Source organism: Lynx rufus, unplaced genomic scaffold (assembly GCF_022079265.1).
Source record: "Lynx rufus isolate CCGP_SWC_20201006 ecotype Redwood Valley unplaced genomic scaffold, mLynRuf1.p SCAF_2, whole genome shotgun sequence".
NCBI classification, from domain to species: domain Eukaryota; kingdom Metazoa; phylum Chordata; class Mammalia; order Carnivora; family Felidae; genus Lynx; species Lynx rufus.
The window spans coordinates 22,604,488-22,628,895 of NW_025814834.1; the positions used below are offsets into that span (position 1 = coordinate 22,604,488).

The following is a 24,408-nucleotide window of genomic DNA, read 5'->3' on the forward strand; positions in this document are numbered from 1 at the left end:
ATTTTTGAAAATCCATTCAGTATAGAGGCCTATGAAATAAAATGTCAAAGTTCTTTGCTTTTACCTTCTCACTTCTTCTCTTAGTTACTATTCTTATCATTGAATCACTGTTAAAAATTGGATGTGTATTCTTCCAGAACTTTCCTTATGCCACATACAAAAACAGCAAAGAAGGGTTTATAACATTTTTTAAATCTATTAATAAAGTGAATAGTTTTTTATATTTTTTGAACATTTGTATTTTGGAGCTGCCTATTTGTATACTTTTATGTTGTTTTTATTATGGTCATTCTGTAAAGATTTAGTGTTTTAAAGAGATTAGCTCTTGTCTGTCCTCCCTTACCTTCTCACTTTTCCCCAGAAGCAACCATTGAATCATTTCTAATGTTCTGTTGTGTTTCTACATAGCTCTTTTTCTACATACATACAAATTTTCATATCTACTTAAAATTGTATAGCATTTAAAATATTTTAAATATGTATTACTTAAAATGTATGTATTCTATAGAATACACATTAGTATATTATATATAAAATAATATATAGTCTACACTCCTTGCTTATTTTACATAGCAGTAAAAAAGGTCAATAGAGTCTTTTTAAAGGTTGCAGTATATTTCATTACTCCACTGAAGGACTATTGCATTTTTCTCCCCTCTTTTTGCTCTTAAAATGCAGTAAAAATGTAGTACGTGAATGTGGGGAAAAGTACAAGAAGAGGGATTGCTGACTTCAAGTTGCATGAAAACTTTGATAGAAACTATCTTCTTAAAGTTGTTTCACCATTTTATGAACATCTTTTTAATATCTTTACTGATTTGTGGTATTATCAATCTCAAGTTATTATCAATCCAATATTTGTATCTCATTTTTATAATTTTTATCTCCCTGGATCCCTTGGGGGGGGTGAAGGATATTTGCATATGTGTATTACACATTTGATTTTCTTCTGTGAATTTCCTTTATATACTCTGACCATTTCCTACTCTATAGAACTATTTTTTTCTCATTTATTTCAAGGAGCTTGTTGTATACTAGGGATGTTAACAATTAGATGTGTCAAACGTTTGCTCCCAAGCACCTCTAAGGTCCCCTCTCTCTCTCATTTGTGCACTGCCCATCCCTTCTGTTGGCTTCTTCCTTTCCATTTTCCCTTTTGGCGGGTCTATTTCCCGGCTTATTTGTATCACTACTAAACTAGAAGGGGATAAGGGAAAAGGAGTTAAATATCTGAATAGGGCCTATGGCATCATCAGTTTAGTTAGCAAGGATATGGAATCTTCTCACTCAATGTGTATGGAGGATTTTGTGGATGCTTTCTGTCCATTCCAATTTTTCATGAAGTGACTTTTCCTTCAGAACCATTAATAATGACTGACTATCCCAGTGAAAACATGGAACTCACTGACATACTGGCTGATCAAATGTAAAAAGTGCAATTAGGATGCTCTAATGCACAAATATTTTTTTTAATAAAATGTATGGTCAGTGACCAAAGATTTGAAATATTTCTCCCTCAAAACTAGAATGTTTTCTTCAAGCAAATGCTGTGCTACTTTACTTTTTTATACTATAAAGACAAAACCATAAAGAATATTCATTAATTCACACAGGAAGGACTCAGGCTGAAAGATAGGTCAAAGTAACACAATCTTGGGGAAAGATGGACAGTCAGGAAATATATTTTTCAAGAAGGAATTTGGATTGCTAGCTCTTGCAGACATATAGAGGAGGGAGAAGCAAATGTTTAATAACGTTTTAAAAAACAATAGATTCCTTTGTCAGTTCCCTCCAGGCCTTGCCAAATAAAAAAGCATCTCTTTCTCCTCTTATTTTGTGTGTGTCCAGTCATTCACATTTTTCCTGAATGTTTCCATTTTTTCAGACAATTGACGGTATTTTCTTGATGGTAAACTAACTGTAGTAAGAATGGAGTTTATAGCTTGGCTATAATTATTGATAACCCCTGGTAATCTTGCTGGAGGTAATCATTAAGACCAGGAAATCAAACATTCTCTCTCTTGTTATATTATCAGAAAAAATTTTTAGTATATGTCTTTAAATGTATTCTTACAAATTATATTATGGAGAATAAAGAGAGGCCATCACTGTATGAGCTAGGGAGCATATTACTTTGTACTTTATAATGTTAAAAATAAATTTAAAGATAATTGTTACATTTTCATTGGTAAACCAATGTTTTCTGGGAAAAACATGCATATATTATTGTATTTCTTATTCTATTTGCTCTTAAGTAATCTGAGAATGAAGATTTTTATATTAGCTGAATATTGAGTTTTAAGGTCAGGTGTGGTACATTCTATCATTTTAAACTTTTGTTTTATATCTTTAAAGCCTCTTGCTCTTGGCAAGTTATATAATTCAGGAAGGCAGAAAAATTGATTTTAGTATGCAAAAACAAAGTATTTGGCAGCTAAGATAATCAGCATTTATGCAAACTAAACATTTACAATATTTATGAAGATTTAAGAAAATGTAGAAAATGTTATAGGACTGTTTACAAATTAAGATCTATTGCCTGTACCTTGAATCCATAGGGTAGATTTTTATCCTTTTTTCAATCTAAGACAATGGTGGCATACTTTAAGAAATAGTTTACATTATAATAGGAAAATTAATCTTGTGTAGAATAAGAAAGGCTTACTATGTGTTGGTAATTTAAGAAATTGTTCCAGTTGTATTCTGTCATAATAAACATCTACTCTCCCCCTTCCCCTGTACCCCATCCTGCCTCTTCCACACATGGGTAATCTGTTTCGGTTTTCTGGGCCAGGCTTAGAAAGAAAAGCAAGATGTGGCTCAGTATGTTCTCTCAGTAAAATAGTATCATTGGTGGTCATAAGGATACTCCAGTGATTTTTAATATGCTTTTCTTTGACAATGATTATACTTCACTTTTTGGGCACAAGTGACTAATTAGTGTTATTTAATAATAAAAAAAATATGTCATAATGTTATATTACGATCAGAGTTCATCTTCCTACTAAGTCTAATTCAGGTTCATTTCCCTTATTAAGAAAAAAAAAAGGTTTCCTTTGAAATGGCAAAAGGGAACAGAAATGGTCTTTTTGTAGTGCATCATGAACAAAATATTGGAAAAGTTAACTAATAGATCTTGTTCTCTCAACATGTTTTTCATGAATACTAATGGGCTACTAATTAATTAACTAATTAATTGAACAATTAAAGTCCATTCATTATATGTTTTTATACAAAGAAGGTTTCGTTTGAAGACAGATTTCTACTCTATAACATGGAGTAAAGTATAATAATCTTGGGTTACATCAAATTAAAGGTGATTAATTTGTAGTGGCTGATTTGACATTTGATGTAAACGTTAACTCAGGACATATTACAGGTTTTGGTGTGGGGTAGCTAGGATTATGTGGTAGTGAATGTGTAAACCCTGTGTTTTAAATACATGGCCTAGAATGTTTTAATTCTGTGAGTACTCTGAATATGTCCAGATGAGAGTTTTTAACTATAAGCATGGTTTTGTTTACCATAAATATGAAACAAAGCCAACCAGGGACACCTAGGGAAGAGAGGATCCTCAAGGACCTGTTTAGACAGTTGCTTCTAGAAAAAAAACAGTCTTCAGTCAAAGACTTGTCAATCCTATTTTTAAAGATTGATTAGGTAGCTGATTTTTTTCTTCCTTCTGTCCTTGGAGAAAATGAAAAATAACAGGTCCTCTTCCACTTTAGACTAACCATTCATATACTTGATGACAGTTAGGTCTCCCTTGAGCCTTCTCTTCTCCAGGACAAATTATGCTAACTCCTTCAGTCTGTCCTCATAGGTCCTATTTTTCAACCATTAAATCATCTTATTGTTCTTCCCTGTATCTTTTCCAGTTTCTTCAAAATCCTTTAAAAATTATAATGTCTTAAATTGTATATATTTACATATATTATATAGGTTAGGACTTCAGGTTGATATTTATTTCCACCTTCTAAGTCAGAAAAGATGGTCACTATGACACAGGTCAGTTGGATGAAAGGAATAATAGTAAAAATAGAAGGCAAGTGAGCAGCTTCATATTCAACTCAGTGGATTCTTATGATGCAAAATAGTAAAACTGTGCCTGCAAAAATGTCCTAAGTGTTCTTTATAAGTCCTTTGGGAAGACACCAAGACAAGAAAACTATTGTAAAAACAACTAGAACTGCTTTTGCTTTTTCTTTAATAAACTGATACCTCCTTTTACTAATTATAATTCTATAAAGAAAAAGATTAGCAGATGAACTAACATAGTGGCAAATTCAGGACAAAAAAAAGGTGAGTAATGGAAGAAGATGAGCACTTGTTAACTCAAGGAAGGGCACAGGGATTCAGTATAAGAGTGACTTCAGTTATTAAGAGCTAGAGCCATTTTTTTTCAAGCAGTCATTAATGCCAAGAGGGGGCATTTGTGGAATGGTACCTAGCGTTGCTTTATTTTTTGGCAGCACATGACCAGTAGGAAGAGCATGATACTGGCTTTGCTGATATGCTGTCCTGGGTCTATGGCACTGCACTGTGTTCTCTTCAGCATCACGTTGATTTTGAGTGATTTACATACAGTCTGCATTCAACCTCTCCATTCCATGAAGACCAAAAAGGAACCCATAATCTTAGAAACCAAGTTTCCCTCTATCCAATTCCTGTGAGAGCAAGATTCCAGTGTAATAAAAACCTACAATAAAGGCCCTAAACCTTCTAGTCTTTCTTACTTCAACTTAAGTACATTAATAATTGAATTTTGTATTTCTTTGATAATTCAACTTTAAAGCAAAAGGTTTTTCTATGCCCAAAGCCAAGGATCTGGCATTTACCCTACTCTCTCTCCTGGGTTATGCACTATGAAATGGGGTGAACTGCTTCATAGCTTCCAAAGAAAGAAATTAAGTCATAACAAAAAGATGGTTTTGTGTTCTTTCTAATATCCTCCCTATAAATCAACAGTCAATAATAGGGACCACAACAGAGCTTATAAGAGCGTTAATTCCCCAGATGTAAAGCTTTGTGAGGCACCCATTGCTGGTTTATTTTCACATTAAGTTGGGATAAAAGTATAAATTTGCCATGCCCATATTGAAGAACCACAGGCAAACAGTGGGCTCTTGCATCGAATGGTGGGCAGTGGTAGAATATTTGTGTTTTGCACTAACCCCTCTTTGAAAGCTAATGCAGTATGGTCTTACCATTTTTGCAGACAGGACAACACTGTTCTGGTTCATAGACTGGGTTGACACACTCAGGAACTGCGCAGTCTGCTACAACACAGTGAACTTCATTGCTGGGCTCACAGCGACACCATTCACATGGAGAGGGCTAGGAACAAATCTAAAATTAGCCCCTTTTCTCCTATAACTTAATGCTTGCACATTCATATGCTGTTAGAAGATAAAACATCAGTGTTTATATTGGCTTTACTGTATCAACTCCATTTACCATGTGTATGATCATTCTTCCCCAATGGAAAGCAACCTGGATATCCAAGCCAAAGTGGGTTGCTGTGTGGAGCTCAGGTTGCCATGAGCAACTGGGGCACTATGGGATGACTCTTCCTATGACTTATGTTCCTACTTTACAAAGAAGTGTTGGGACAACTAATATGTCACCTCTTGGTTTGGTTTCCAGATGCACTGATTGCCCTACCTTCCTCTGGCAAACAGGAATGATACTGGATCATGTGAGGTAAGTTTTTGCTATTTGTCACTTTTCTTCCTAAGAAAGAAAAGGATTACTGAGAAGCAAGAAAATGGTAAATGGACATCCTAACCCTTTGTATGAACTCCTTTTCAAGCTAACCTAGACTCTAAATGGCATTTTTTTTCCAATATGAATTTTAGAAAAGATTGCATTTGGGATCCAAACGTTCAGTACTGCCTCTTGAAAGATTTAGCAAATACCTTTCATCTTTCCTGCTTGCTTTTATGAATGAACTAAAATCAATTGACTTAAAAAGCCACTAGTTAGAGTCAAAGACTAAAAATGGAACTGAAAAGTGATTAATTTAGAGGAGGAAAAAAAAAAACAGGCAGAAAACAATTTTTGTCTCAACAGTACTTACCAGCCAAAAGTGAGTTTGAGATTTTCTGTTTCTTTTCCACAAACTGCCTATACCACAAATAATCTCAAGCAGTTACCATTTTGTGATGTTCTCATGTTTATAAGTTCTATCTCTCATTTCTCATGCAACAGAGTTTGGAATTCTGGAATAAAAACTCGGAGGTCTCAGAAGTTATACAAGTGTCTACTTCTCAAATCATTCCATTTGTTCTGAGAACATTCTACCTCCAGTCCTATGCCACAGTGCCACAATCTGTGTTGGAAATCTAATAGTCCAATAAATCTTTCTCACAGGCCACAGTTACTTTGAGGTAAACATTTTGCATTGTAAAATGCAATTTGCAAGTTCCTCACTTGCAAATTGTGTTAATTAAAGCTCTCTGCCTTTGTCTCAGTTGCTACTGTCCATATCAGCTCTTGTTTTTCTTCAACCTGTGGGGGTGAAAACCTTTCAACTAATTATTTTCAAATTAATGTTACCTTTGCTTTCTGCTTGGAAAATGAGAGTCTAGCTTTCAATTATTTTACTTTCCAATTTAGTAGGAATAAGAGAATTAGACATAGAATCTGTAGGAAAAGTATTTCTAACGTTGTCAATACATTCATTGAAGGGTACAGTTAAGCTCCTTACTGTGTGGTGAGATGTGTTAAGTAGTATCTCAAAGCAATGTATTAGATCGTCCTAAGGGCTGGGATGTTTCTGAAGCTCCTCTACTGAAAAATCTCAGGAAATTAAGGAAAAGACTTGATACCATAGCACATTATTTGTTGGCGAAATGTGAGAAATCCTGTGAGAAAGGAAAATTCTTGCTGCTCTAACTCCTTATTTCACAAGCCCCATTGTGCTATCTTAAATTCCCAAGTAAAATGGTCAGAAGCTGTCTCCCTTTCCTTTGTTAATTGCAAAGAATTTTTACATAGGCTTCTGAAGTGCATTTATGGTTAATATGAGAGAAAAAGGGAACCACTAATATGGCTTCCACACCCTGCCCTTCCATAGCTGTGACCCTTCATTCTTGCTGCAGGACGGGCTGATCTGTGCAATTCTAGTGGACTGATTCAGCCATTAAAAATCCCAAAGAGCCCCTAAATTTTCCAATGCAAAATGTTTACTCAAATTAACTGTGGCCTGTGAGAAAGATTTATTGGACTATTAGACTCCTAACAGAGATTATTAAAGACACCATTCTGACTCAAACAATGTTTTTGGAAATGATTAACTACTGGATATCATGCCAAGCCATTTACCTATGTCAACTTACTTATTTCTCATAATAAGCCTATGAAGGAAGATTTGCTATTATCTTTATCTCATAGATGAGGATATAGGCTGAGAGGGTCCATAACTTCCTTAGGCCTAGGCAGCAAGGGACAGAGGCAGGATTGAACCCAGGTGGTGTACTTGCTATAATGTCCTGCCAGTAATAGCAAGAATCACTATTCTGGGTACTCCCATTTGCATAGTTCATTTTACAGTGGTTTGGACCCTTCTCTATGCAGGCCAGATCCAGAGGAATAGCCATTAGGAACTGAATAATTGATGTATGGAAGATGCATACTTCTGCTAAAACAGGGAATTTCACTAGGGTATTTAGTGCATAAAGAGGTTATTATGGAGCCATAGAGCTTTTTAACCTTCTGCAAATGTAAATTAGTAAGAAAAGAATAGTAGGTTGAAGTTAAGTTGCCCTGAGGCTCACATCCTTTGGGGGCATTGGCATCTTTAGCCTCGTAACCACACTGGAGGGTATCTGAGAGAAGCACTAACAGATGATGGTGCAGTAAAGACCCAGGGGCATCTATGTGAAGCCAGTGGAGACTGGATGTGTATGCCCTAGAGTTCTGAGAAATATTCTGAGGAAGAGCTATGACTATAAGGCTTGGTGATAAAAGTACACCTGATTTTTTAAGGGATTTTGAATAATGAGAAACATAAATTGGAAAAATGAAAGTATCACCCTAGCCACTGAGGGACATTTTCTTTGAATCTTCCCCTGACTCTGACTTTATTCAAATACCACACCCTTCCTGGGTCTAGAATCTCTTGTCAGACACATGCAATTTCCTCTTTTGTTTTCATTAATTTTTTCCCGCAAATAATCTCTTTCAGTCCATTTCTTCTCACATCTCCATGTGTGCCCCACCCCCACTCTGAATGCTCAATCAAATTTAACTCATTGACCTTACTCCAAAGCCCCTTCTTTCTTCTCCAGCCTTATCAGGACTTCACTTTCACAAATTCATCAGTTCAGATACCAGTGCTTTCTTGCCCAACTTGACTTCTTCCACTGCCCCTGCTTTCTCCTGCACTTCTGAAAAGACATTGCATAAGCAGCAAGAAGTCCCTGGGAATGAACAATGTGCATTGTTCCTACTTTCAAAATCCTTCCCACCTTGCAGCCTAAAACTGAAAGGTTTGGTGCTTTCCATAATCTTTACATCTTTAAGGGCTGAGCTGGTTGCGAATTTCCTTTTATCAGGCTCTTCAATATGAAAACTATAGATTAAATCTGAAAATGTCCCTGTAAAACCAAAGATTAAACAATAAAGCTATGCTTAGAGGAACAGAGGAACACAGGAACAGAGTAAGTACTTGGAATAAAATTATTCTTACTCACTTTTTTTTAGAAGAACATGTGAAATTACAACCAGTGACTTTTGTCAGCTAGAGATTTGGTAAGTAACATGATTAAATGACACCATCCTAAAATTTTATACAAGAAAAATCTTTTTCTAAGAAATCTCACAGAACATGTCATTTCTGTGAAAGCTTTGGAAAATAAAGTAACATTCACTATATATACCTTTACATAAATTTTAATTAAAATTAAGATTAGAAGCCAAATGTATTACTGCATGTATTAGATAATCTGATAATTTTATGTCTGTTATGAATCTGTACACCTCCTGCTTAGGGTTTTTGAATATCTAATGTGGACTCTGTTTAAGTAGAAACATGCATTTTATCTGTACTTCCTGTTATCACTGAATATATTTGCATGGCAAATCCAAATGCTGTCCCAGCTGCCCCCAAATTTCAACGGGGTTTCCTACTAGATACATATATTTATTTATTTTCTGATTAATAGAATAAAAGGGGATTTAAAAAAATTGATTTAGGTAATTGGAACCCAAATTTTTCTCCTTGGTATTAGAGAATGGAAATATGACAATACACATCAGTTTTTTCAATGGTTAACTTTTGAAGACCTTGAAGCTAAAATCCCAATGCCATTGTCTGTGGTTTTTGAGAATTCTTAGAAAATTGAAAGGGATGTGCCAGAACCCTGAGAATAGTAGAATGCTCCATGATTTTTTGAAATAGAGAAAGTAGCCTGAAAACTAGTAACTTAGTTTACTAGAATAATTGAGTAACTCCAGAAAAATTGTCAAATATGCTCTCTGTGAAAATTTGGAAGTGAAGTAAGTCATCACTAAGAGTCAACGTAGGATTATGAGAACATGTTAATACAGACTGGTTGCATAGAATTTTCAAGATGTTTGTAGAAAATGCACATTTATTTTGTATTCTGAGTACACTGGCTTACTTTCCATATCTGAGGAAAGTCTGGATGTTTGGTTTATATCACCATACCTTGTGGCATCATTATTTATGTGGAGCCTGTTACTGGAATTGTTTGTAGAGCTCCCATGAGGAAATAGTCACAGCCTACCAGATTTGTTACCCAAATTCAATCCTCAAAGTGACAAGGGCATAGCAGTGTTCAGTTTACTATTTTCATTTGATGAAGTTTACAATAGTTTTCTTACAAGTTGGAACACTCTGAATTTGGAAAATTAGAAAAACAATATTTCCTTTAGTTGGCTTTGTTTGGATGGCTGTGATATCATGGCTAGAAGACACTTCTCCATAGCCTTAGTACTTACAAGTACTAAGAAGTACTTAGTACTTCTGGTCTCTGATGCTTTATCACTGGCTGTGAATCTTTGGAAAATTAGATAAACTTTCTGTGCCTTAGTTTCTTAATCTATAAAATGGGAATAACAGTATTACCAATTTCACAGAGTTACTGCGAAGCACATTAAATGTGTAAGACAAATTATAAATTATTATTTTATTCACTTGCAAACTTATTGATGGTTTTCTGAAAAAAGTGTAAAATTGAACGATAGCATAAGACTAGATTTAAAAGAATATTTAGGTTATTTTTCTTGTTCAAAGTGGAATCTGATTACAGAGGTGGTTGCAGTGAAGTTTTATAGAACTTGGTTTGTTGCAGGTCAGAGGGAGGATGTGTGAACCAATAGAATTAATCATGTCAGAAACATATTGAAGAAAAATTGTTGTTAGAAGTCTCTAGATAAAGACTAATTGTGAACCATTAAAATGACCATCATAAATCAGTCAGGGAAAGGAAAAGAAAAAATGAAAAGCAACAAACCTGTTTTCCTTCCCTGATGTCTTAGCATTTAGATGTCAACTCAAATGCCCTTTTTCCAAGGAGCTCTTCCCTGATATCTTTCCATCATCCTTCTCCATCACACTGCCTATTCAGAACTCTCATCAGTGCATGAGATTATCTTACTGGTTTGAGTATACGTTTATTTATTTTTATCTGCCTTCCCTATCATTATAAGCTTCTTATAGTATATTGTTCATTGCTATACTCAGCACCAAGAAGGTATCTTAGCACATGATAGATACTTAACAAATATTTGTTAACATATACAAGTCATTTATGCATAACCTATGTTTTCTTATTTGTAAAGCCATACTTCTTAGGCAGCTTCATCTATGTTAATCATTCATGGATAGGATTCTGATTCGATAACATACTCGCATTTTATTTAAATATTATAAAGGGCACTTTGTGGGGAAAGGTTCCTGACTATGAGTCATCAAATGAGTATCTGGGTTACAATATTATGACAATGAACATAAACTTACTTTTTAAAGGCAATTTGAAATTCACATTACCCACCATGTGGATCACAAGTTAAATCAACCTTCAAGCACTCCATTGACTAGACTCTTGCAGTAGATAATTATAGACTTATTGCACTAGCAAATACCGTGATAACTAAATTTAGGGTAAGAATACATACAGAGGAATTCCTCAGGAGTCTGCGAAAAAGCTAGTCTCATTTTATAAGGTGTGTTAAGTTTAATGGTTGCCTTTTAGACAAAATGATTTTAGTATAATATAAACTATTTTTCAGGAAAAAAATACAACAATCCTGATTTTAAACAAGTCCATTTTCCTAAGGAATGACTTAGATTACAGTGTCCAACAAAACACAAACAAAGGAACAAAGCTTGATTCCTAGAAAGCCTCACATGAATTGTTGAAGGCTGAAGTGGTGAATGAATACAGTATTCTACTGCCAAGTTTTAGCACACTGCTACATCAATGGCTTTCCTTCTGACCAAGTGATATTAGGCTTTTCATACCATATGGTACTCCATTTATTTGATAATATTGGCAAAAAATTATCAGAGAATATAGCTCAGATTGCTCTTCTAAAAACTTCCCATTAAACAACAATTTAAAATTTGATCTCCACCAAGGAAAAGATACTGCTTTAAGAAGCACTCTTCTTTTAGAGATAATTTATGGCATAAATTTTATCACTTTATGGAACAAATCTCATTACTTTCAAACTGTATGAGAAATTTGGAATACTATTTCAAAGTTGCTGATGCCTGTCAGGAATCTCAGTGTTCACTTCATTAAAATATACATTAAATTACAGAGTACAAGAGTATTTAGCATCCATTGCCACTACTGTAGCCAGTAATTTGCATGCGGCAGATGTCACCTAATGATCAATACAGCCAATGGATTTTAAACAAAATTCACAATCCTCTGAAAGAAAACCCATTGCACCAGTGATTAAAATGCTCCTCAGTGTCCTGCATCAAATGGGACTGTAGTGATTTCTTCAGTGATCTGCCCTATTGATTGGAGCACATTTGAAACACTGAGGTTGTAAGCCTTACCAAATTATGAATATAGAGCTGGAATTCCTTTAAGAATTTAATACTACTGAAGTAAACAGAAAACTGGATGCTTAGAGTTTTCTAAATAACCTCAGTTTGTCAGCAAATGTGTATGATGTTATCATTTGAGTAACAAGTTAAATAAAAGCTGTTCTGGCTTTGTCTGAGAAGTTGGTACTTTGATAATACATTATGGAATATTATCATTCAGTTGTCTATCAAAAACCACTTTATGTTTGTTGAAAACAAACATTTTAGCCAGGTGATTGTAAGGAGTACACACAGCTTTGCCCATGTAGATATAATATACTATGTAGGCAATAAACTAAAAATCAGAAATAAGATATATGAATTTAAAAATTATTTATTGAGTATATCTATTAAATGCATAGCATATATAAGATAAGATATAGAAAGTATACCAAGATGAGCTATATTTCTAGCCTGTCCTTAATAAATGACAGTCTAGAAAAAGAAATAAGATATCTATAGAAATAAGTTTTGATTTTGTAAAACAAATTATTTTTCATAAAAATAACTGATGGACCTATTATAAGGTCCTATGGACCTATTATAAGGAGGATAGAATTATTGGAGTTAATCTTTCTATTTTTATTTCTATTTATTCTGACCCTAATGTAAAACACAATAATATTGCAAAGAAGTTGATGAAATATCCAATCTAAAGTTATTATTTATCAAGTATAAAAAATGTTCACTCGGTCTTAAAATTTACCATTATAGGGACACCTGGGTGGTTCAGCCAGTTAAGTGTCTGACTTCAGCTTGGGTCATGATCTCGCGGTTCATGAGTTCAGGCCCCATGTGGGGCTCTGAGCTGATAGCTAAAAACCTGAAGCCTCCTTCGGATTCTGTGTCTCCCTCTCTCTCTGCCCCTCCCCCCTAGCAGTCTGTCTCTCTCTCAAAAGTAAATAAAGCATCAAAAAAATTGAAAAAAAAAGAAACTTACCATTATATTTGCAACACAACAGTGGCATTATATTAATGATTTTTTTCTTCGAAAAAAATTTTTTCCTAAAAATTTATTTAAATGTATTTTGGCTTATTTTTAAGAGCAGGCAAGTCTATAGTTACATACTACCTATTATAATAAGCTGATGGTATATAGAACCAATATTTTTCTTCTGAATATTTTCAAGGAATTTCATGACAATAAAACACAGCTTTTTCTGAAATATGAAGAATAGCACACAGGAAAATAAACTGTAGAGAAAGAGAATGTAAACAAAAATATCTTTCTTGAGTTAAAATCACCAATGTATTTTTTTACATAGACAAAGTATACTTATTAAGGAAATAACAGTGTATATTTAAGAAAAAAAGAAAGAATGTGTTAGCTGCCTCTACAGTCTTCAAAGGAGAACCCAAAGATATAGACGAAGGCTAGAAGATTTAGAGTGAAGTAAAGATTTTGATAAAGTGTCACACCTATCCTTGTGAAATAGCCTAGAAAACCAACAGCCTTTAGTCCTTCACTGATAAGCTGGATTGACTTTTGGTTTTGATACATTAAAGACCCTTGACGATGAACAGAATATTTTGACTACAGCCCGTATGTCTCCATGGTAAGGATTCTCCACTTATCACCTATTTATGCAATAGGAAAAAAAATGAACAACTGTATAGCTTCAAAACTTTCCTGTCGACACTAAAAAGAACAGATTGTTGATATCAGTTAAAATCCAGTCATCTACACTAGCATTAAAACAGGGCCATGTGTGCGTGGGGGAGAATACATTACCGTTAGAATTCTACAACCTGAAAGAATCATGTTAAGAGACACATAAGACCAGGCCTGTTCTATGAGAAACATTGAAAGGAGGTGTTTTGCATGGTTGTCACTGAACTCAGGGCTTTTCAGGGTGTAGGATGTGAAAATATTAGGCCTAGAACAACCAATTCCATTTGTATTGGGAGTACCAATCAGACTTAGTTCAGAAGTCTCTCTTTGCCACTGTCTCAGAATTTCTCTGGGCAAAAATGTACTAAAAGTTGAAGTCTTTTGTTGCCTTTCCATTTGTTGGCAACATTATACTTTTACATATTATGAAAAGGCAGTAATTGAAAATTAATACAGTGAAGTACTTTATAACTGCTAATAATAAAATATATTAGTTTCCAATTTTAAGTCCAAACAGCAATTTCCTTCTCAATGTTCTACTTCATTATTTGATGCTTAATTCATAGCCTACCTCATTCCACAAAAATATGTTGAGATGGCTTATGGGCAATAATATTAGAGTATATTTTAATTTAAAAAGTCTTGACTAATTTCTTGATAAACCTTTGACTTTAGTGTGTATTGGTTTTATGCAGGGTGCAGCAAAAACCGTCAGTTTTGAAACTGTGTATAACAATAGCTAGTACTAATGCCTAGTGCAGTTCGGCCATATGACCCTGTGGAATGAGCACACTTGGAACTCACCTCCTGCCATCAAAGAGTGTTGATTTATCTTAAATTACTTGAAACTGGGTTTTCTCATTTGTCAGGTGGAGGTAATAATAACAATATTAACAGGGCTCAAATTGCATCACTGGATTCTTAGGAAAATGAAAGGAAATGATATAATATGCAAACTATGTAGCCTTGCTTAAAAGACCCTCATTGTTATGGCTTTCAGTGTGACCAGTGTTTGTATGTACGTATGTATGTATGTATGTATGTATGTATGTATTTATATTTCTCTCCATCCATTTTCAATGGTCATGTATTTATCAAGGGAATATATTGATCATAAATTGTTTTTATTAAGTTATGGCATGATTATTTCAATTATAAGGTATTTGAAATATTGAATTTGTAAGGAATATATCTTTTAGAGTTTTAAAAGCAATTTGGGTTGCATCTCTAAATAGCAATGTATGTACTCATACTGTGGTTAGATGAGGATGACATTGGGAAACATTTTTAAATAGTTAATTAGGTTCTTGTTTACTGAGATGAAACTCCAATATTTAATCAGATTCTTGGTCCAAACAGATTTTTAACAGGGTAACTTTAGCTCACCTTGTTTTGAATCTTGATTTAGGTATGTTCTAGCTTCAGTGTGAATGTCCTAGGGTCTCATTAACTAAAGGAAAATTCTCTGTGATTGTCCTTTTTCTCCCTAATGAAGCTTTCTAAATCTCAGCAGTCAAAGGTTTGCTATTTTAGTAGGATTTTATTTTTAATGTTGGGGAAAAATTAAAGTTAGGCTGAATACATTTAATTTTTTTTCCCTGTCACATTTAGGAAGGGGAAATAAAACTAATATATGGTGAAAATAAGTGGAGTTCCAGAGAGCTGTGGCTGTTCTCTCACTATAAAGAAAAATGACTTAATTTGGTAACCACTGGAAGTTTTTGTAGTAACTATGGTATTTCCAAGACGGCAAAATCATTATCGAAGTCCATGGTTTGTTGTTGTTTTTAAATTTGTATTTCACAGATGTAAAAATTTAGAAAAACCCTCTAAATTTGCAAAAATATTCTTGGGTGGTTCTCACTGCATTCAGAATGCAGGTGTTATTATTTATTAATGGACTGGAAGGTGCCTTAGACTCACACTTCTTCATGGCAATGGGAGTTTTTAAAATGAAAGAAATTGAGCCCTCTAAAACATGAAGCAGGGTAAGAATTTTCCTCATCCTAGCATGTGTACATTTTCTTCACAGTGAAATATGAAATATTTCAGCATTATAGTTGAACACCTATTGGAGAATATAGGGCGTGTAGACACTCGCATGAAAATGAAGCCATCTCTACCATGTCTTGAAAAGCATCCTTAGTGAACTTGTGGCAGCTGGTCAGGTATAATGAGAAGAGCACTAGAATTAGTCAGAAATCCTTCTTTCTCATAAAATAAGAATAAAAATATCTTGGAATGAAATAACTCTTGAGGGATCACACGTGCAAAATATTTTATAAAATTGTCAACTATTATTTGTTTTGCCTTGGACACAGATCTGGTTGTGTCGCTTCTTCATTGGAGTCCCTTTGTGGCTCCCTGCTCAACCCAGGCTTTGGCCAAAGCTCTATGGCCTGACATTCACATCATGAGCTGGACCTGTGTTCCTTTCTCACTCTTTTATGTTTTGCTCCTCTACAGTTTATGCTCTGGCCACTTGGGTTGAGTCATTTGTCTCTGAATGTGCTTTGTACTTACTTTTGCCGGTGTCCCAAATTTGTCTAAAATACTTTCAGTGTGCTGAAATCCCCACTCTTAAGCCTTCCAGACTAAATTCCTCCTTTCTTCGTATGAATTTCTAGTACAGTCGTCACAGGCCACCTGCTATTAGTTGTATCTGTATTATTCCCTTTGATAGACTAGGAGAATTTTGAGGGTCAGATTTATGTCTTACACATTTTGGTACAACTCTACAAAACCTACCACTTCTTCACATGTAGATGATATTTAGAATACTTAATGAAATCAAACAATGGGTTATGTGAGTTGAATTGAAAAGATATAATAATGAACTGAATACCTAAGAAGATAATATACATATTTTCTTTTATTAATATCACAGGAAGTATATTTATTATATTACATTAAATTAAAAATACCTACTTGTCACACTATCAAAGGAGAACACGAGGGAGATCAAAATAATGGAAATTTGTATCATCTTTGCTTATCTGTTTCATCTGAGAATTCTCAGTAAGTGGAAAGTTATTAAATTATTATTCATCAATGCAAACAACAAAGCTGTACTGCTTGAAGGCAAGTGTGCAGAGATATATGACTTAATATTGTTGCCAAGTATGTATAACAACAATTATAATAGGCAAATCTAAATGTTTTTTTAAAGTTACATATGTGAAAAGAGATACCTGAGACCACCTATAAGTGAAGTTGGACCTATATCTATCAGTATCCAAAATGTTTAACCTTCAAAGAATAAAGATTGGAAAGATTTGATGACAACACAATTTGAGGGAAGTAAAAGGGAAGAATAATTTTATCATAGATCAGGGGTTGGCATTTCTGTAGGGGACCAGATAGTAAATATTTTTGACCTATGTGAGTCATATGGTCTCTGGGGCAACTACTCAACTCTTCACTACAGCTTAAAAGCCACCACAGACAATACATAATCATAGCTGAATAATCATAGCTGATTTACGATAAAAGTCTACAAAAGCAGGTAGTAAGTTGGATGTGGCTCATGGATTATACGGTGTCAATCACTTAGATTTTTGGTTATATGTAGCTGGCATTATTATGATGAAGAAGGAGAGGTAATTTTGTCAATTCAATTGTTTTATGCAGCACAAATTAATTGCTATAAACAATCATGTTAATGTCAATGTTGGAAACTTAAAAAAAAGCCAGAATATAAAGGAAGAGCTGAGACATATAGACTTTTATCATTAACTGCCCATAAGAGTCAAATAAAGAAATTAGGGTATCGTGAATCATTAGTAAAGTATTTCTTAAACTGTGTTTCTTTGAACTGTTATGAACTTTAAGATGTTAATAGATGTTCTGAGAAAAAAAGTATTCTTCTGTCACATAAATTTATAAAATCCTATATTAAATATAGTTTATTGGTAATAGTAATAAAAATGTCAAGTAGCCTTTATGAATCCCTTATTGTATGCCAAGTAGTTTCTACTATTACAGAGGTAGAGTAATACACCTAAGTCACTTGGCTGCTAAGGGGTGGAACCTACTCTAAAATCCAGTTTTCACCTCCTTGTCAAGCTCATTGCTGTTGAATAATACATACTGGCTCTCAAACCTTTTAAAATGCTCAAGCAGTGTCAATACACTAATATACACTTCACATTTCTAAGAACTGTTAAAGGATAAATCATTTCTCAGATTTACTTGCCCATGAAAAAAAAATCAGAAATCCTTACTGAGAATCTCACACATTGCTTGTGTTTCCTAGAAAAGAGTCTGGAAGAGGCTACATACATCATTATAGTGATTCCCAAATCTAGCTGATCATTAGAATTACCTGGGAAGCTTTAGAAAAACATAAATGTAAATAATTTCAACCCAAATCAGAGAGGGAAAGGTCAAGGAATCTGAATTTTTGCAACATTCCTTCCTGAGATGATACTGAGCATACATCAGTCTACGAATATTTCTTTGTTCTAATGCCATGGAACTAGAGAGTTTTGCATACCTCATCCATTTTTCACATTCCATTCCTGTCTCATAGTGTCTCATAGTGAAAGGCAGGTGCTTGCAGAGTGAGAAAATCAAGAACATGAGTCCTCAGTTCCTAAAATCACGAAATACATGGCAAGAACAGCTAGTTTAGTTCCTTTGTTACTTCCTAGTATAAAGTAGTATCCATGAAAATAAAGAGGCACTGTTAATCTGATGGGATTTTATTTTAATTTGGCCTATATTATTTGGTTTAATTATAGAATTTTTCATTTTTAACTGGGGTCCCCTTTTATCAGAGCCTTTGCAAACTTAGATTTCTTTTACAAATTGTATTCTATCTATGTCAAAGACTGATTTTAGATATGCCAATATTTTATTGTTCTTGTCTACTTGTAACTCTGTGTTGTCATGGTGATAGGTCCTGATATCACATTTCTATAGACAATTAGCTGAAATAAATCTTTGCATCCAACACATTTATTGGAAAGGAAGATGCAAATGAGTGATGTTTTCTTGTTAAACCTGAACATAGTAAAATGTAGAAAAAAGACCACAGGAAAGCAACGTATTAATATTGCCTTTGCAAATAATGAGCTATGTCATTATGGTCTTTTCAGTAAGTTTCAGTTGTCCTTTGTTTTATCATCTGTAAAATAAGGAAGTTAAGCAAAATAATTTCAAAGTTCTTTTTTAGATCAAAAATTCTATAATCAACTCTTAAAAGTAGGAAGGATCTTCACTACAAAAAAAACCCCAAAACATAATGCTTGCCTTTATAAATAGGAGAATGTACACAAACTCATATACTAGAAAGCTAGTCTCATACCAAGAAGTAACAATGGTAGTCAAAGGTCAATATTAAAAGGATTGAAAAGTACCAAACAAGTAATGTTTAATTAAAAAAAAAACACAAAAAAATGTATAAGCAGGTAGAATTGTTAATTAAAAGTTGATATGTAATACTATAATTTTCAAGTTCCCAATACAATTAATTTTTCATAAGATGTATATGATGACATTATTGCATCTACCCTATAGTTATAACAATTAAAATTATTTGGATTTTGTTTATGGTCACATACATAATGGGGGGAAAATTAAAAGTTGTGTTCATTGGACTTTTTTCCACTTTAGACAGCTTTATACAGGCATAAAATAATATCTGAAAACTTTTTTAGGGGATGAATGATTTTTCTTGTTACTTTAGTACTTTATTCACTCTTTTCATAGTGTCATTAAATCCTTTCAAAGAAAGCTTTATTGTGATATATTCTATACAGCAGGCTAGAGTCAAGGAAATTGACAATGGAGGTGTGTTGGAGTGAAATTACTGATGCTAATCAGCAGTGATGATAAAAGTCCAAAGTGCAGACTCTAAAATAAGCCAGTCCCCAATTAATAATGGCCATTTTTGAGAAAGATGCTCTGGATAAGCCAACCTACTGATCACTTCAAACTGTCTCTTAGTTATTTGTTTCAAGCTCTTCCTGGAAAGCTTGGCAAAATACAACTAAAAAAATAAACCAGTAAGTTTTTCTTGTGCTGTCCTTCATAAAACACACTGCCTGATGTATAAATCAAGCTGTAGGAAAACAAAACTAAGCAAAAATACGGTCAGGGAGAATAAGGAAGAGTAGAAAAAAGGATTTACCTAATCTTAAAGTAAGATTTTCTTAAAGAAAGAACATTCCTGGTCCCTCAAATTTCTTTCACACACACACGTAAACACACACACACACACACACACATGCCACAAATCAATGCATGTATGGAACAATTTCTATTGCGATGGTATGTATTAGAGTATCTACATAATTTGCATAAAATATGAGACCTGAGCTATGAAATAAGATGCAAAATAACAGAAAAAATTATCCTTGCTGATGTCATACCATTGACAGATTACATATTTCACAGTGAGTAAAACCACCATTAAAAATGGACAAATTTTGAACATTTCCAAAATCATGTACAATTGGAGTGAAAGTCTGAAAGGGAGACTACCAGGTCTCTCTTTTCAGTTTCATTTTCTCACACTATTAGAGAGTAAGGAACAGGCAGTGATGTCTGTAAACAGCTGATGGCTGACCTCAAGTCTGGGGTAATCACTAACAGTGACAAGCTCCGCAAATCTCGGATGTGACTGCAAATCAAACACCGATCACCCCCTGTGCACAGGGCACAGAAGCCCAGTCACAAATCTCTGTAGTCATACTTATCACACAGTTATCACCATTAACAGCAGCATCTTGTAATATGAAGGACAGCAATAAATATCAGTGGGTGAGCATGAAAAACTATTCTTACGTACAGCTATCCAAAGGGCTAGCTGACCATTAATTCCCTTAGAATTTAAAGCAAGAGACTTTTGCTGACTGGAAACAGATTATTTTACCCCATCCACGGGTTAACTTGGAAGCCATATAATCTTACAATTGTACTCCCTCATGTTAAATGTGTTCAAAGAAAAGGATCATTCCCAATTATCACAAGCTTTTGAAAAAATAAAATGATTTTAAAAATCTGATCTACTCCCATTTAGGGAAGTTCTATAGAACTAAAAATGCCAAGGGAGCACAGTGTAAAAAAAAATGAGAAAGCGTGAGAGGAATTTTATAAATTTAAATTTTAACAAAATTAACTTCTAATCTTTGAAATTGGTCAGAGATTTGAACAAATTAAGTAGAGCTCCCACATTTGCTTACAAAGATGGGAATTCCCCATGGAGAATACCCACTTTGAGTCTGTTCTGCATGCTGGGGCTGACACTCAGATGAGCAATAGGCATTACTGATTAGCATTACTTAATTTTTGATATTTTGTAGCAACTTGAAAGGCTAAGCCATTCCTGAATTTACTTAGAGGCAATTTTAACATTAAAACCCACCAACATGCTCTGCAAAACAAACTGTATTTTACAGAGTCAGCAGGTTTAGGAGTTAGTCTTCTCAACTTCTCAACAAAGATCCTCAATTATCTTTGTTGTATGAAATTACGATGTTTTCTAGGACTTTTTTTGGTGGAATCGTACAAATGCCCCTGGTAACTCCATTAACCATTTAATAGTTAATCTTTTGGAAAGAATCTTTTAAAATCCCACTCATATTTTCAAAATCTACCTATTTCTGTTATTAAAATAACTGCAACCCTCACACCTCTGGACAGATGTATTTTGTACCCCATTACTTAGTGCAGAAATCTTAGTTTCTGTGCCTTTCATAGAAATTGATACAATGGCAGGGGGGTGGGTGGGATGCAGAGAATTGTGTTTCTGTAAAGTGTCTTTACATTTGAGTCTCTCAATTGAGCTTTCTTCATAGCTTCCATTTTCTCCTGGTTTTTTTTCATATATTTGATCATTAGCTCCTAGTACAGTGCCTTCCATTCTTTACCCATATTAAAACAAACTGACATCAAATAAATCTCCCAGACCTAAATTCAAAAATCCTTTCTATCCAAACACTTTTACATATTTAGTACCACCATATTGGATGTTAATGATGGTGGGGGGGGCACAGATTAATGAGAAACCTGGAAAACCTGTCTTCCTACGAACATACCCATTGAAGGCAAGTCAATTCTAAACCTTACCTGGCATTGACATTATAGGTGTGGTGATTTGACACAATACCCCAAGTGATCACTTTTCTGTCCACATTGCTGCTTTCTTCAAGATTTCAATATTAAATACAAAATCTTGGGCAAAAACTAGGCCGCTTATCCCAGCCTGAAAACATGCTTTCTTAAAGCGACAACATATATACAAAATATGCAGCATGAGAAAATAATCACACTAAGTCCTTTAAAAATAAAAATCAGCTGCTTGACCAACTACCTTCAGTTAATAGTGGGAGAAGCACCGAGGCCAGTGCCTACAGAGGAAGGCATGTGGTGGGCAAATTCAGATCCTGAGTTAGGGACACTGGGTGTTGCCTACAGAAAATCACTTTAAAATAAGGCTGGCTATGCAAAGGCTGAAGTAAGATCTCTTGCAGCTACATATACACTAAATCAGTGTAAGTTTTTAAAGTACTAAAAAATAAAAAAAAAATCCAAAAAAGGCTAATTCTTCCTGAATGGGAGTTATAAAAATACTGAGCAAAATAAATCATTTCTCCCTTTGGGAAACTCAGCATGACATAGTTAAGCACAGGGCCAAAGCTGATAGAGTCTGTGTTTCCAATCAACTTTTTTTTCTTTTTGATGAAACGCTATTGTAATTTATTATTTATACTCCTTATGTCTTAAGAAGTAGGTTCCAGTGTCACTTTGCCTGGATATACATAAAAGAAAGATGAGAGAACCTACTACACAGTGACCTTTATCTTAATACAATATTACCAGAATGCTGGAAATGTTAGAGTTTTCTAAAATAGTAGAGAGAAACCCATTTTCAAAGCTTGCATCAGTAAATGTTGAAAAAAATTCTTTATAAATAACATTCTTATCAGGTGACACATGTGGATCAATTTACATTTGAATATAGTAATCAGAAAAGATTAAGTAGGGACATACGTTTTGCAACTGTATAGAGTGAGACAGAGCAACTAAAAAACCGGGTGGTCATTGTAACACTGGCATGGAGATGGAATCCAAGATGAGCCTTGGTTAGGAAGGGGTAGTGAGGAGGAGGAAAAAGCAGGATGGAAATAGAACATGAACAATGTGTGTCATCTTTAGGGACCCAAAGAGCACTCTTTATCTGAATTTTGAGTGCTTCTTTAATTAGAATGAAGAGATCAACATGCAAACAAAAAGAAACTAAGCATTTTTAAGGGAACTCGAACTTTTTTATTCTGTGGGTTTAATTAAGATCTGACCTATTATGTCAATTCACCAAAAACGCACTGAATGGTCCACATGGTTGCTGGCATTGGGAACAGAAGAAAACCCTGTCCCCTAGCCTCAAAGAGTTCACTGTCTAGTGGGAGAGACAGGTGGTTTAATATTCTATTATTGCAGTGTGATTGAGACAGTAGAAGTGGTGAAGAGCTTAGATTCTGCAGCCAAGCTGCCTGGGTGTGAATCCTAGTTCTACTTTATAGCTGTGTGATGTTGGACAAGATAGATACCTTACACTTTGGTGCTTCAGTTTTCTTATCTGTAAAACAGTGCTAATTAAATTTTAACCATCATAGTGTTATTATGAAATAAGTTGTAAGACACACAGAGGTATTGATAGTATCTGGCTATGATTTCTGTTCCTGTTTATAATGGTATGTGCAGCATGCTGTGGGAACAGAGAGGAACGTTGTGAGACCCAGCCAGGGATGCAGCATGGAACAGAGAGGGTTTTCCAGCTGAGATGAGATTTAAATGGGGTTGTGAAATAGCCTAGTAGGACTTACACAGGGGTGTAAAGGTTAAAAGTATAAGACAGCACTGCAAGCACCCAAGGAAGAGAAATCACTGAGAGTTTGAGATACTTGAAGAAATCAATGAGTAGAATCGAGACTATATTAGGAATTTAGATTTTTATCTTAAAGACTTTCCTGAATGTTTTTATCCACATGCATGTTGCTCATCTCATTCTCTGTTTTCTGCAACAGCCCCACCTCCCTAGCCATTAATTTTTCTTCACCTCTATTCAGTTCTATACTTGGCTACAAGGTAATCTTACTTAAAAAACACTTTTAACTGGGTCATCTCTATGTACAACAACCTGCATTTACCCCTTGTTATTCTTTAGACTGAATCTAAATATTTTTGTCTGGTATTCAAGTTCCTCTTTCCTCTGTCCAAAAAACAAGTACAAATTTTCCTCTCTCTTATTGTAATAGCATTCTAGTAATTTCCAGCTTCCTGTTATTCCCATCTCCCACCTCTCTTTGCAGATTTCACACTAATCTCTGATCTTGCTCAAGCAGTTTCTTCTTTGGAATTTTAATCTATCTCGATCAATTTTAAATTACTTAAGAATAGGCTCAACTTTGACCATGATGAAGAAAAAGAAAGTTTCTTTGACCAAACATCATATCATATTTATATGCTTCTGACAGCATAGTGCCTTGGCGTTGAGCTTCACGAGCACATACTGTATTTTAAACTGATTTTCCCCTCCATTCTCTTTCCATATTGTTCATACCTTCCTTGTGAGTGGAGATTTTGCCTTATAGGTATCTTACTTTCCAATGTAAGTATGTCTACAGTATCTTGTATATCTAATAGCCTAATAAATGTTTGTTGGATGAATATATTATATGTAAAAATATCTCCTATTAAGCCTTCTTAATAACATGCCAAG

General features: G+C 34.4%; 1 protein-coding gene across 1 annotated transcript in view; it reads right to left on the reverse strand.

The window, feature by feature from the left end:
* The window catches only part of VWC2L (von Willebrand factor C domain containing 2 like), a 156,574-nt gene that overhangs the window by 129,205 nt on the left and 2,961 nt on the right, over positions 1 to 24,408 (reverse strand). Inside the window, exon 2 of the mRNA XM_047082989.1 lies at positions 5,208 to 5,337. Within this exon, the coding sequence (XP_046938945.1) occupies positions 5,208 to 5,337 (130 nt within the window). The remainder of the gene's footprint in view (positions 1 to 5,207; positions 5,338 to 24,408) is intronic.